At 43.0% G+C, this 15,722-nt stretch overlaps 1 protein-coding gene across 10 annotated transcripts in view; it reads left to right on the top strand.

The window, feature by feature from the left end:
* The first annotated feature begins 4,066 nt into the window (after positions 1 to 4,066).
* The window catches only part of LOC109906526 (rap1 GTPase-GDP dissociation stimulator 1-like), a 60,633-nt gene continuing 48,977 nt past the window's right edge, over positions 4,067 to 15,722 (top strand). For 2 of the 10 annotated variants that reach the window (XM_031792099.1, XM_031792092.1), the window contains exons 1-4: positions 4,079 to 4,359; positions 4,481 to 4,545; positions 8,320 to 8,427; positions 11,033 to 11,155. In XM_031792099.1, the coding sequence (XP_031647959.1) occupies positions 4,542 to 4,545; positions 8,320 to 8,427; positions 11,033 to 11,155 (235 nt within the window). In that variant the 5' untranslated portion in view covers positions 4,079 to 4,359; positions 4,481 to 4,541. Of the gene's footprint in view, positions 4,546 to 8,316; positions 8,428 to 11,032; positions 11,156 to 15,722 lie in introns of all 10 variants that reach the window. The other 8 variants (XM_031792097.1, XM_031792095.1, XM_031792091.1 and 5 more) reach the window with 8 other exon arrangements.

Genomic DNA, 15,722 nt, shown 5'->3' with positions numbered 1-15,722 from the left:
GAGGGCGAAACAATGCCACCTGCAGAGGGAGGCATATTTTCCTCTCTTCCTCTTTCACCCTGGTTTCAGTCGGTAGAACTTAGAGACGGTTTGAGGAGTTAGAGGTAACTTTGGTCAACGGAGTTCAACATTTCTATGGCAGCAAATCCTTTAGAATGTACCTCCTCCAGGGCAGATTAACTCACATTTAACTCCACTTAGGCTACCTTGAAAGAAATGACTGAGCCGTGAGTTGAAGATCAATGAAATCAGATTCCCTTCTTCTTGCAAATATTGCTTCATCATCCGCTTCATGTGAGGAAGATGACTGATATTGTATTAAACAAATGTTAGTTTTTTTGGTGTTAAAAAAGTAATTTTGGCCGCCCCGAGTGGTGCAGCCGTTTAAGGCACTGCATCGTCATGCTAGTGTAACAGTATAGCTTTCCGTCCCTCTCCTCGCCCCTACCTGGGCTCGTACCAGAGACCCTCTGCACACATCGACAACAGCCACCCTCGATCAGCCACCCGCATCGTTGCCCATCGCGCCACAAAAGCCGCAGCCCTTGCAGAGCAAGGGGAACAACTACTTCAAGGTCTCAGAGCGCGTGACGTCACCGATTGAAACGCTATTAGCGCGCACCCCGCTAACTAGCTAGCCATTTCACATCGGTTACATTGCTGTGTCACTACAGATCCTGGTTCGATTCCAGGCTCTGTCGCAGCCGGCCGCGACCGGAAGACAATTGGCCCAGCGCCGTCTGGGTTAGGGGAGGGTTTGACCGGCCGGGATGTCCTTGTCCCATCACGCTCTTGCAACTCCTGTGGCGGTCCAGGCACATACACGCTGACACGGTCACCAGGTGTATGGTGCTTCATCCGACACATTGGTGCGGCTGGCTTCTGGGTTAAGCGGGCATTGTGTCAAGAAGCAGTGTGGCTTGGCGGGGTTGTGTTTCGAGGGACGGACGGCTCTCGACCGTCGCCTCTCCCGAGTCCGTACGAGTTGCAGCGATGGGACAAGACTAACTACCAATTGGATACCACAAAATTGGGGTGGAAAAAAAGGGGTAAAAAAAATGGTACTGTTCAAATTTATAATAAAGCTTTCCACTAGATGTTGGAACATTGCTGTGGGGACTAGCTTCCATTCAGCCACAAGAGCATTAGTGAGGTCAAGCAGTTATGTTGGGCGATGAGACCTTGTGATGCTGAAACAGGAAAGGGCCTTCCCCAAACTGATGCCACAAAGTTGGAAGCACAGAATCGTCCAGAATTGTATGCTGTAGCGTTAAGATTTCCGTTCACTGGAACTAAGAGGTTTAGCCCGATTCCATGAAAACCAGCCGCAGACCATTATTCCTCCTCCACCAAACTTTACAGTTGGCACTATGAATTCAGGCAGGTAGCGTTCTCCTGACGTCCACCAAACCCAGATTAGTCCGTCGGACTGCCAGATGGTGAAGCGCATTTCATCACTCCAGAGAACGCGTTTCAACTGCTCCAGAGTCCAATGGCGGCGAGCTTTATACCACTCCAGCCAACACTTAGCATTGAGCATTGGTGATTTTAGGCTTGTGTGCGGCTGCTCGGCCTTGGAAACCCAATTCATTTTTTTATTTCACCTTTATTTAACCAGGTAGGCAAGTTGAGAACAAGTTCTCATTTACAATTGCAACCTGGCCAAGATAAAGCAAAGCAGTTCGACACATACAACAAGAGTTACACATGTAGTAAAACAAACATACAGTCAATAATACAGTAGAAACAAGTCTATATACACGATGTGAGCAAATGAGGTGAGATAAGGGAGGTAAAGGCAAAAATAGGCCATGGTGGCAAAGTAAATAAAATATAGCAGGTAAAACACTGGAATGGTAGATTTGCAGTTGAAGAATGTGCAAAGTAGAAATAAAAATAATGGGGTGCAAAGGAGCAAAATAAATAAATAAATAAAATAAAATAAATACAGTAGGGAAAGAGGTAGTCATGAAGCTCCGGACGAACAGTTCTTGTGCGGAGTGTTGCAACCGAGAACAGAAGATTTTTACATGCTACACACTTCCGCACTTGGCGGTCTCGTTCTGTGAGCTTGTGTGGCCATCCACTTTGCGGCTGAGCGGATGTTGCTTCACAATAACAGCAATTACAGTTGACCGGGGCAGCTCTAGCAGGGCAGAAATTTGACAAACCGACCTGCTGGATTATGCTTGATTTTATACACCTGTTAGCAATGGGTGTGGCTGAAATAACCGAATCCTCTCATTTGAAGGGGTGTCCACATACACTATATATACAAAAGTATATCGATAGGAGTGATGTTTGTGCTTTGAGAAGCACCGCAATGTGCAACCGTGTTGCTTCCGTCCCTCTCCTCGCCCCGAACCCTCTGCACACATCGACAACAATCTCCAACGAAGCATAGTAACCTATCGCTCCACAGAAGCACCGCAATGTGTAACCGTGTTAGGGAAACAACTACTTAAAGGTCTGAGAGCGAGTGACGTCACCGATTGAAACGCTATTAGCGCGCACTCCGCTAACTTGCTATCCATTTCACACCGGTTACAAAAGCACAAAGACGGCATTAAAGTTAAGTAATAAAATAAAGACGGTACTTCTGAAAGACTATTTCAAACCGTAGAATGCTGAATTTGAAAGACAACTTTTATTTTACGCACAAATTAAAATGTTGCACTGAGTTTCTCATGGATTGATGTTTCAGCATTGTCTCAACACGTACGAAAAACATGTATGCTGCATATACTGCGTCCAAAATGCAGTACACTGCAGTTATTCTGCAATTATTGCGACCAAAATGCCACAGTCGAATGCAGTTACAGCATTTTTAAGGCAAATTCAAAACTGCTATATTTTTGGGTAAAGAGAATGAAGAGTTCTGAGTTCGACTATTCATATGCAACATGCACTCGCCGTACCTGCTAGAGTTCGACAGGTGGACGAGCAATATCCACCGTCATAGTACGGATGAAGACTGAGCTGGAATGTGACGCTAACACGCTGTTTAGCTTTAGAAGTACATGTTGCTTGCTTCCTAGGATACCCCTCTGCGGTCAGCCAGTCTACACTGAACCTGCCTAGATGGAAAACATTGGTCTGCGTGTTAATAAACACACCGCTAGATGGCAGTAACACATAGGGTAGTTTACATCAGGGGTGCATTCAGCTCACTTCAACGTTTGCTACGTTGCGTGACGGTTTTTACTGAACGGCACGTTTTCACCAAAACGGTGCGCACCGTTATATTATAATAGGCCCCATGGGACACCATATTATAATAGTCCCCCGGGACACCATAATCACAACGTGTTTCAATTGGTCATTCAGTACCGTACCGTTTCTGTTGATTTCAACGTTGCACACCGTTCTGTTGTACTGAACGTTACGCAACCCATCTCCCAAGTGTGGGTGGGAAGTTGGAAACTGGCATCGTCTGTGTGCGCGGTGAATTACATGTATAATGTAGTATTTCTTCGAATGTACATGTTCAAATCTGCAAAACAGTAATTTTATAATGATTAGATTTACTGTATAAATACAGTAGTAAGGGATGGGCCAGGTTGGCTATTTTAGCCGGAACAACAAGCTCAAACGATATGCTCAAAACTTTAATTCAATTTATTTACATAGAGGGGGAAATGTTGAAAGTACCAATCTACAGCTGTAAAAATACATATGGATACAAAACCTCTGCCCAGTAAAATTACATATGGATACATCTCTGCCCTTCTCAGCAGAATTGATTTTCAGACAGTTCCCGGTCATGGATTTTGGTAATCCAGCAGGACATTCTAATTTCTATCAATTCTATTTCTATGGTCCAATCGCTCCTAACCCAGAAAGTCCAATGAAAAGAGTGCCTTAGTTTTCCAGTGAAGTAGCAACCAGACCAAACTTTGTAGCTACAATTCTGTTTGTGTGACTTAATTGCTATGGATTGTGGATGTCACTTGAAAGGTGGGCATTTTTAACAGTTTTAGGGCGTGGCACGAGCCAACGACACAGACTTTGGCCAATAATCGTGGAAAACGAGATCTTATGTACAGGCCAATAACCAATCAACTGCAAGCAATAGGCTGCTATTCCCTGTGCATGGATTCTGTGCCGCAACTGCAAGCAAGCGAGGATAGGAAGTGCGTTTCTTGTAGCGTTGGAGCAAAACTCTGTGGTTGAAGTAGCGAATTTTGGCGTCGATGTGGATCAATATTACCAGCGGATAAATTACACAACCATACCATCGTAGTTGTGAGTTCGGGGTCGTACGATAGGCTACACTGCAAGCATCCCCGGCGCCATCTGGGAGGGTGAGGTTGTGGCTTGCTAGTATTGCCGGGTACGACACGGCGTGGGTTAGCTAAGGTGGGCCTTGGTATCTGATTGACCAGCCAGCTAGCAATCTAGCAACTTCAAATAATATAAAATCAAGTGTTGACCAACACATAACATAATTTTTTTGTTGCTGTGAATACCCATTTGACAGCCTTCTGGGCGCATCCTAATTCGAAACTGATTGGGACTATCACGCGCACTACAGTAGCCAAATGGGTGAGTAGCAACACTTTATGAATCATACGTCATCCAGTTGTCAATTATTGTAAAGATTACACAGACCCGACGTGGACATAGTAGCCCACACATGTAAGGGTAGGTGGGTGCGTATCGTAATTGGCCAAGCTAACTAACTAAATATGTCCCATGTTTGCAGCCAACTAGAAGACCGCACTCTGTGTCTTGAGTTCTTGATTCATTCGAGTAGGTGGGGTGGATGGAGGAAACGGGAAGCTGTCTGTTCGCTTGCCCATGCAATGGCATTATGTAACACGAGCATTGCTAGACAGAACCTGCATTCTTGACAGCCATACTGCCAGCGCTGTATTTTTTTGGTTTCAGCTCGAGCCTCGTATGGAATTTATTGTATTGAATCCTCAACTACGGATTATTCAGTTAAACACAAATTCTAGCTACTACCACATTACCACATGCGTACATGTTGACAGCCGTACTACTTGTTTACTATCATCAGGGTACTGCACTGTGGTCAGCGTAGACATGTATGCCATCAATATCACACTGTTATGCAATAGTCCTACACTCACACACTGACGAATCGAGCTGTTCATGTCGCCTTTTATAGTAATTGTGTGCCTGACACTTAGTAAGAGAAATGCATTGACTGAGGATGCTCTCTTTTGGAAGTAATGTAGCTACTCTCATTTTAACTCGAATCATTTATTCCCAGTGACTTGCATTGGATTGTTGAGTAGGATGTACTCTTGTCTCATCAGGGTTTTTGATTATTCCAGAATCCTGGGGTATATTTTGTATATCCATACAATGTGCAGGCACATGGTACTAGCCTCCAGAATTTTCCATTATGTGATTCTGCAGAAAGGAGGTCAGATAAACCCATCCATGCACAGACATATCTTTATAGGACAGGGTTGGGCATCTTACCCTGAATGTCAGTGTGGGTGCAGGCTTTTGCTCCAGCCAAGCAGTAACACACTAAATTCATTGCATTTATCAATGCTTTGATTGAAGACTGGTGGGTAGAATCATCAATAGGCACAGCAAGCTGGACTTATGAGTTATGGATAATTGACTGGCGTAGTCTTTATGCAAACATGGCCTGTTATATGTTTCTAACATTTTCATGACATGTCTTGTGTTACGCTAATGCGTCACTCAGGCCTCATTAGCCATAGGGAGGGACCCTGACTGATACCATAATCTGAATGGCAAGAAAAATCCATTATATAATGGAGGCCAGGCTGGAAAAGGAAAAAAATAAACTCGTTTGACTGGTTTTAAAATTGTCACACGGTTTAATCCAAATCCTCACTGCACACATTTGAGACCATCTGTGGGAGGGGGAATGTCAGGGTCTCTGCTCACTCACTCACTCACTCACTCACTCACTCACTCACTCACTCACTCACTCACTCACTCACTCACTCACTCACCCTCTCTGTATGTGTGTGGCTGTCACCTCAGCTCCTCTTCCCCTGGGGCAGCCCATTAGCTGAGCTCTGTAACAGCTCTGGATGTCAAAATCTCTAAATAATTATTAGAGTTGGCCCAGCATACCAGGCGCACTGCTTAGACAGAGAATGTCCATTATGATAAAGACCCATCAAAGTACTGCCTGTGACTGAGGCAGTTCCCATCATGACTTGAACTCATATCCATACAATATTATTGCGTTGACATGCTCCTGTTTACCCAATGTTTTGTTGATGCAGTCCTAATGGTCTGATGCCCACTGCCACATGTCAGCTCTGCCTACAGTTGTAGAGCTTCTCAGGGATGAGCTCTACAACTGCTCATGTCCTGATTTATACCGGGGACCACTGCTGTATGACCAATCTGTCACAGTGTTGTCTAGAGACACCATTTGAGAAGGAGAATGGAGGGAGATGGAACAGTGGAAGTGGCGGTGCAGCACACAACTGTGTGCATCCTTATGCAGGAGGAGCCAGAAGGGCTTTGGTTTTAAGTCAGTTTGTCTGTCTGTCGACCTTTCAGTCTCTGATTGTGTAATAACGCTACAGAAGTGTTTTTCGGCCTCTTGTTTTGAGACACATTTCTATTCAAATCAAATCAAATTCTATTGGTGGCGTACACATAGTTGCAGATATCGCAGGTGCAGCAAAATGCTTATTTTTAGCTCCAACAGTGCAGTAATAATACATAGCAGTACAAAACAATACACACCTAATCCAAAAAGTAAAAATGAAGAAATATCAGAATGAGCAATATCAGTGTCCAGAATGGTGCATATAGACAGTATATGAATATTGAAGGTGTACAATAGTAGTTGTATAGGATTAGCCATGACGTGAGTACAGTGCATTCTAAAATTATTTATACCCCTTTCCTTTTTCCCCATTTTGTTATATTACAGCCTTATTCTAAGATAGATTAAAACCATTTCTCTCAAATCTACAAACAATACCCCATAATGACGAAACAAAAACAGGTTTTTAGAAATGTTTGCAAATTTATTAAAATAATAACAGAAATATCTTATTTACATAAGTATTCAGACCCTTTGCGATGAGACTCGGAATTGAGCTCAGGTACAGCCTGTTTCCATTGATCATCCTTGAGATATTTCTGATTAGACATGATTTGGGAAGGCACACACACCTGGTATATAAGGTCACACAGCTGACAGTGCATGTCAGAGCAAAAACCAAGCCATGAGGTCGAAGGAATTGTCCGTAGCGCTCCGAGACAGGACTTTGTCGAGGCACAGATCTGTGGAAGGGTACCAAAACATTTCTGCAGCATTGAAGGTCCCCAAGAACACTGTGGCCTCCCATCATTCTTAAATGGAAGAAGTTTGGAACCAGCAAGACTCTTCCTAGAGCTGGCCGCCCGGACAAACTGAGCAATCGGGGGAGAAGGGCCTTGGTCAGAGAGGTGACCAAGAACCTGATAGTCTCTCTGACAGAGCTCCAGAGTTCCTCTGTGGAGATGGTTGTCCTTCTGGAAGATTCTCCCATCTCTGCAGCATTCCACCAATCTGGCCTTTATGTTAGGGTGGCCAGATGGAAGCCACTCCTCAGTAAAAGGCATATGACAGTGCCTAAACGACTCTGACCATGAGAAACAAGATTCTCTGGTCTGATGAAACCAAAATTGAACTCTTTAGCCTGAATGCCAAGCATCACGTCTAGAGGAAACCTGGCAACATCGCTGAATATTTACGTAAATGTGATACATTTGCAAAAAAATATAAACCTGTTTTTGCTGTCTTCGTTATGGGGTATTGTGTTTAGATTGATGAGCGAAAAACCCCCAAATGTAATCCATTCTCGATTAAGGCTGTAACAAAACTGGAAAAAGTCAAGGGGTCTGAATACTTTCCGAATGCCCTGTACATATAAAGTGGGTGAAACAGTATGTAAACATTATTAAAGTGACCAGTGTTCAATGGCTCGATGTACAGAGGGCAAAGCATTCTCTAAGGTGCAGGGTAGAGTACCGGGTGATAGCCAGCTAGTAACAGTGACTAAGGTTCGGGGCAGGATACTTGGCAGAGGACGGCGAATGGGGACTTCAACAGTCAGATTCAGACATTGACAAAATTATGGATGGTGAATTTAGTGTAGCCTATACGTCTTCTCATATTCCTTTTAGACTGTGTGATATTACTTGTGGGTTGCTCTATACTATATGGCTCAAGGTAGCAGCTGTGGTCAAATTTTCCATCAAGCCCTTGATAAAAACAGTGTAGGCTACCTAAGACCTAGGAGTAAACTGAGGTCAGGACCACTGCCCATTCATCTTTTCACTTTCCCCCTCTCCCAGCAGATAACCTGAGTGATGCGTTGAAGAAGCTGAAGCTAGCCTCAGCTGACAGCACCACAGACAGTGTGGAGAGCTGCCTGGACTGCCTGCTCAAAGCACTGGCCCACAATAGTAAGTTTGACCCACACTCCTCAGACTGTGACATTGCTGGAGTGTACCCTTCAGGACCTTATGCACAGTACAGGATGGATGCAAGTTTATGGTGCTTTCAAGACCATTGGGAACCGATTAAAACAAGGTCAAATCACTGAAGTCAGAATTCTGACATTTCCAGTAGATTAACTCCACGCTCAAAACATCATTGACACATTTGCCCTCTAATGGGTTATATTTAGTGGATCCTTCTAGATTATGTACCAGTTCTGATAGGTAAGGGGCTTAGAGGCTAGAGGTCGACCGATTATGATTTTAACGCCGATACCGATTTATTGGAGGACACACAAAAAACCGATGCCGATTTTCAATCATTTATTTTTATTTTTTATTTGTAATAATGACAATTACAACAATACTGAATGAACACCTATTTTAACTTAATATAGTATATCAATAAAATCAATAATGAAATATGTTCAATTTGGTTTAAATAATGCAAAAACAAAGTTTTGGAGAAGAAAGTAAAAGTGCAATATGTGCCAAAATGTAAGAAATATGTAAGAAAGCTAACGTTTAAGTTCCTTGCTCAGAACATGAGAAAGCTGGTGGTTCCTTCTAACATGAGTCTTCAATATTCCCAGGTAGGAAGTTTTAGGTTGTAGTTATTATAGAAATTATAGGACTATTTCTCTCTATAACCATTTGTATTTCATATACCTTTTGACTATTGGATTTTCTTATAGGCACTTTAGTATTGCCAGTGTAACAGTATAGCTTCCGTCCCTCTCCTCGCCCCTACCCGGGCTCGAACCAGGAACACATCGACAACAGCCACCTTCGAAGCATCGTTACCCATCGCTCCACAAAAGGGGAACTACCTCTCCAAGTCTCAGAGCGAGTGACGTTTGAAACGCTATTAGCGCGCACCCGCTAACTAGCTAGCCATTTCACATCGGTTACACCAGCCTAATCTCGGGAGTTGATAGGCTTGAAGTCATAAACCGCTCAATGCTTGAAGAGCTGCTGGCAAAAACGCACGAAAGTGCTGTTTGAATGAATGCCTACGAGCCTGCTGCTGCCTACCATCGCTCAGTCAGTGCGAATACGCACCGCATCGATTATATGCAACACAGGACACGCTAGATAAACTAGTAATATCATCAACCATGTGTAGTTAATTAGTGATTATGAGTGATAGATTATTTTTTATAAGATAAGTTTTTAATACTAGTTAGCAACTTACCTTGGCTTCTTACTGCATTTGCGTAACAGGCAGGCTCCTCGTGGAGTGCAATGTAAAGCAGGTGGTTAGAGCTTTGGACTAGTTAACCGTAAGGTTGCAAGATTGAATCCCCCGATCTGACAAGGTGAAAAATCTGTCGTTCTGCCCCTGAGCAAGGCAGTTAACCCACTGTTCCTAGTCCGTCAGTGGTATTAAGAATGTGTTCTTAACTGACTTGCCTAGTTAAATAAAGGTTAAATAAAGGTGTTAAAAAAAAGAAACATTGGCCAAATCGGTGTCCAAAAATACCGATTTCCGATTGTTATGAAAACTTGAAATCGGCCCTAATTAATCGGCCATTCCGATTAATCGGTCGACCTCTGTGTGACTATCAAAACCATAGAAAATATCCAAAGAAAATGATGAAGAACATATAGTATCTAACTTTCTAGTCACCAGGCTCACATTTGTTCTCGTGCAAGGCCCATCTCAGCCAGCCTTATTCACATCTGTCCGTCCTCCTTAGTTTGTGTAACATAACCATCTGCCTGTTTGGGCTCGGCCTATCCAGTATCTTGTTGTTTGAGCATTTTATTGGACTTATTTGTGTTTTTTTAAGTTAATTGAGTTGGTGGCTATCTGCATCCTCAGCTGTCTTTTAGCTTTGTTTACTGTTGTAGCTTTTAATGTTTTACTGCACTTGGCAAGCACAACTCACCCGCTTCCTGTCTCTTGGCATTGGTAAGTGATTGTTCTGTTTGGGTGAGGTGCTGACCAAGAAAATAAAAAAATGCCTGCACACTTTTTCTGATACCACCTGGAGCCTAATAATAAAAAATGTATTTGGTTACATTAATAATTTAATGGCTGCGCTATTTTCGAACTGCTAGTCATTTTATTCATGGAACCTGGCTTGGGATGATCATAAATAGCCCAACAAGTTGAACGACCTGGATGGAATGGAAAAGGATTATCCGCTTCACCTTGCCCAGCTCATCCATACATCCTCTCCACTTGCCTCGTTTTCAAAAAGCTTTGGAGAAGGACAGAGGGCAGGGTCTTGGATCTTCTCCTTCAATAGGGAAAGGGAAAGGCAAATCCTTGTCAGTTGTACAACTGAATGCATCCCACCGAAATGTGTCTTCCGCATTTAACCCAACTCCTCTGAATCAGACCGGTGTGGACTGCTGACTTAATCAGCATCTGCATCATTTGTGCATGGGGAGCAGTTGCTGTTGGGGGTTAACTGCCTTGCCGGGTCAACGCTTCTAACCGCTAGGCTACCTGCTGACTCGGATGGGGGCAAGGGGATAGAATGTAAGGATTCATCGGAAGACAAATTGAAAGCCCTTTTTTTCCAACTGTTCACCTCTCTCCCCTTCTCCTTTCCCCTCCTAGATGCTGACGCCAGTGAGAAGTTCCAGGAGATGGGCATTCTCCCCCTGCTTCCCACTCTGCTGGCCCCACAGTCCTCCTGCACCCCCAAAGTAGCCAACATCATAGCCGAGGTGGCCAAAAATGGTGAGGCACCCTTCGCTTGGTTTCTGCACACCTCATCTCATCCTCCCCAGGAAGCATCATTCTTCTCACTTTTGGTTCCGCCATCTTGTCCGTATCCAATTTTTACACTTGGTTTATTCTCAGGCAATTTAGCCTACATTTGTATGTATGTATTTCTCATTTAGTTAGCATTATCTTAATTTCCATGTTAAGCCTTTAGACCCCAATAGAATTACTAAGATGCTGCTGTAGCTGACTGAGAATTTAAGATGAAGCTAATTTTTCTCACATATTTGAAACACACAGACATGCCTCAAAAACAAAGAACAAATGTCAATTACAAGTTAACTTAGTTTTAAAGAGCACAACCTCTTTAATGACACATTCATGTCAGTAGGAATAACACACATTTTGTCTTCCATTGTGTATAGACACTATCAAAAAAAAATTGCACTTAACAAACCCTAGAGTATTTCAATTGTAGTAAATTTGACTAAATTACTCACTCAAAATGTACCAAGTATAATATATTATACTTAGAAATTGTATTTACATAAAAAAAAGTAGGCTTTGAATTTGACAACTATTCTTATTCTTGTAAAAATGCAAACAACTGTTCAGAGACTATTTCAACATGCAGATAACCTCTCTCAATAAGGTTTAGTACAGACCAAGCCTGACACAAAATGTAGAAATAATAGCCTACTTTGACAACTCAGTAACTGCAACCAGCATTAGAGAGAGAGAGGATACATTTTTAAAAAACTGTTCAGAGACAGTAAAAGATTTGTAGGACAAATTCATATTTCACACCGTTACGTTAGTGTTTGCATTTGGCCTACAACATGTCATGGAACTGCTGGAAGCACGGCCTCATCATGCAAGGTGTTGCCAAATACGTAGAGCACCCAAAGGAGGTTTCTACACATCTCCCACTCTTTGCCTTGAATTTACTCAGGATGCACACCACACACCCTCTCTCGCGCCCTTCAAACTTCACCTGCTTTCAAATTATAAGTTAAAACTCAGTCTACACTCCCTGGTGTCACTCTTGGATCTCCTCTTCCTGGCACTGTAGCCATATCACAAAGTCAATGCACAAGCTGCGTTTTGAATGCCTTCTGGGACCAGCGCCTGCGGTTTCTGTGAAGGGGCTTTTGCAGGGTCCCCCACACAATGTACATATCTATGATGGCAATGTTGAGCATCCCCCAAAACACATACAGTACTTCCACCATTTTCTGCATGTGCGTCCAACATTGTAATAGCTCCTCAGTTGGTCAAGATGGTCAACCCCTCCCATTTTATTGTTGTGAAAAATTACAAGCTCTGGAACAGATACGTTCCTACCACCTTTATAAACAACTCCAAAGCCACTGTCACTTAAGCCCCAGGCTGTGTGGTACAAGGGTGAATAGTGGGACTTTGTGCTCTTCTTCGTTCTCCCTCGTGTTCCTCTACCTCCTTCTACTCTCTTCCTCTCTCCCTCCACTCTCCAGTCATCTAACTCCTCTTCCTCCCTGCCTTTTGCTGCTGAGCCCTGACTCTCCACATCAATTCATTCTCTTTCACTGACCTACAGGAACAGAGGGAGAGGAGCAACAAATAGGATACAATTGTAGTCAGGAACATAATGTCTCACACTCTCTCTCTCTCTCTCTCTCTCCCATCCTCTTTCTTTTTCTCAACATACACATACTCTCTTCCTAATAAGGGGTTTCTATAATGGGTGATACAGTTACACGCCTCCCGTTCAGCCCACCCACACACACTGTCTCTCTCCTCCAATCAACTCTTGCTTTCTTGCCTGACAGACTAACTGCAGAGTTTGCCAATGTTAGCTGATTAGTTATGAAGCTCAGACAGTTTCCAAATTAATTGCATCGGTAGAAACAGTACAAAACAAGCAACTTGTTAGCTGGCTATGTGCAAGGAACTGTGCGAATCCGTATCGCCAACCAACATAGATAAAGCCTCTTTCACAGTGAAAAGTCGTGTCTGCTAGGGAGCTGTCATTTTGAGTAATGATTCGGGAAAAGAAATGTTGGTCAAATGACGGCATACCCTGCTTCTGGTTGATGACAACATCCACGTGAATACGACAGCGGGTCGTTAGCAAGATAATATTGCGAGGTTGACACCGGTATTGTTATAAAAACAAGCCCGTTCGCAGCCGCTATAGTAATTTTAAAGAAAGGCAGTCGACAGCCACTTTGGGTTCAAAAGGGTTTATTGAATGGGATGGTGATTTATCTATTTGTGGGCTGATGCTCAAGACTATGGATGAAAATGTTGTGTGTTTTCAATCTTCGATAGTCACGTATGGGTGATAGTCTATATATTTTTGCTGTGTAGCCTAGATTGTGGACTTGTTTGTTGTTTGTACACCCCACTCACCATCGGAAATTCTGCATTTTCCCGTTTGGAACGGCAACAGATGGCTTCAGACTCCTAACAGCAGGCACCATAGGAGACCTGTTTGTTGGTGTTGCCATCTATCTTGCTTTCCTAGACAGTAGAAATGTTCACACATCGGCACAGTGATTCATTTATTTACTTCATGCCATACTGTGGCTTGATCAAAGGAACATGCACAGCAGTTGAGTGGCTGGTTGTTGAGATTCAGGAACTGTTTGTTAGAGACCATAAGATAAAAGGTGAGATTAGGGGATAGATTTATTCATTCTATCAACATAAGGCATTCATAACACTCTTATTACCCATGACATAACAGCTAAATAGTGTGTGTTAAAGCGTTACGATAGCACGGATGAGATTGGTCATTTAAAATAAGTTGACAGCTTCTTGACTTCTCCAATTGTAAAGAAGTCACATTTTCTTGGCCACATATTGGACTCGAGTAGTCTTCCATTTGCCACGTGACAAATTATAATATGCATGGCCCCTCAACCCAGATGCTGCAGTGTCAGAAGATGCTTGTAGGGTAATTATGAGTGGGTTTCAGAGAGGCAGGCACCGAGTTGAACGGAAGTGACCGAGTTGGGGGAGGAAACGGTTGAGATAATTAATGTACTTTTAGCAGCATCTAATGATCGCTGCCTGCTGATGTGCCAGCCTGATCATTTACACCATCCCACTGGCATTTTATCTGTCAGTGGCCCTGGAGATATCTATGCCCAGTTCACTGTTGAAGGCTCACTGTGTCAAACCTACTGGACTAAAATGTTTTTTTTTTTTTTTTTGCATTCCTGAGTAAAATGTATTTTTAAGTTTCGACTATGCGCCTGTTTGTCTCTTCACGGTCCACGTTTCATTAGGCGTAGTTGTAAGTAAAGTTTGATATTACTGCTTGCTTGAGTTACTTGATGTGGAATAGAGTTCCATGTAGTACTGTGCGTTTCCCAGAGTCAGTTCTGGTCTTGGACTGTGAAGAGACCCCTGGTGCTATGTTTTGCAGGGTAAGCATGTGTGTCTGAGCAGGGTGCTAGTTGTTTGAACAGGCAGCTCTGTGCTTTCAACATGTCAATACCTCTCACAAGACATGTAGTGATGCAGTCAATCTCTCCTCTATTTTGAGCCAGGAGAGATTGACATGTTATTGATGTTAGCTCTCCGTGTACATTTAAGGGCCAGTCGTGCTGCTCTGGGCCAACTGTAATGTCCCTCTTTTTGGCACTTGACTATATGACTGGACAGTAGTACAGGTGCGACAAAACTAGGGCCTGTAGGACTTGTTTTGTTGATAGTGATGTCAAGAAAGCAGAGTAGCTCTTTATTACGGACAGACCTCTCCCCATCTTAGCTACCATTGCATAAATATGTTTTGAGCATGATAGTTTACAATCCAGGGTTACATCAAGCAACTTGCTCAAATTCCACATTATTCATTTCAAGATTTAGTGAATGATTTGTCCCAAATGCAATGTTTTGTGTTTTATAAATATTTAGGACAATCTTATTACTTGTCACCAATTCTTAAACTGACTGTGGCTCTTTGTTAAGTGTTGGAGTGATTTCCCTTGCTGTGGTAGCTGATGTTGAGTCATCAGCATACATAGACACACAGGCTTAACTCAGTGCCATTGGCAGGTCATTAGTAAACAATTTTAATTGTAAGAGGCCTAGACAGCTTCCCTGGGGTATGCCCACTTTATTTTATTCAACCTTTATTTAACCAGGAAAAGCCCATTGAGACCGAGTCTCTTTTTCAAGGGAGACTTTGCCAAGAAGGCCGCAACAATCAATACATTACAGAACTAAAACATACAACAATACAATTCAGCGACATGATCCAGCCTAAAAAAAAAGCATTTACACTCCTCTGTAACAGTCTTCCATCAAAATATGTAATTAATTCAATGGCACAAACATATCTAGATACAGCATGGGTTGTAGACTTTTCCATGCCTCTGGTGCACAAGAAGAGAAGGCAGTCTTGCCTAATACTGTACATGTCCTGGGGACTTTAAGTAGCAACCACCTAGCAGATGGTGTATGGTAACTGCTGGTGGTGGAGACCACCAGCAGTTACTTTGTAGATGAAACACCTACAAATGTAACTTTCTGCACATATAAAGTGAGTTCCAACCTACCATTTGGTGCAATGGTGGGTGAGTGACTTGGCATT

The sequence above is a fragment of the Oncorhynchus kisutch genome, linkage group LG16 (assembly GCF_002021735.2).
Source record: "Oncorhynchus kisutch isolate 150728-3 linkage group LG16, Okis_V2, whole genome shotgun sequence".
In the NCBI taxonomy this organism is placed as follows: domain Eukaryota; kingdom Metazoa; phylum Chordata; class Actinopteri; order Salmoniformes; family Salmonidae; genus Oncorhynchus; species Oncorhynchus kisutch.
This window is presented reverse-complemented; position numbering and strand designations above follow the sequence as displayed.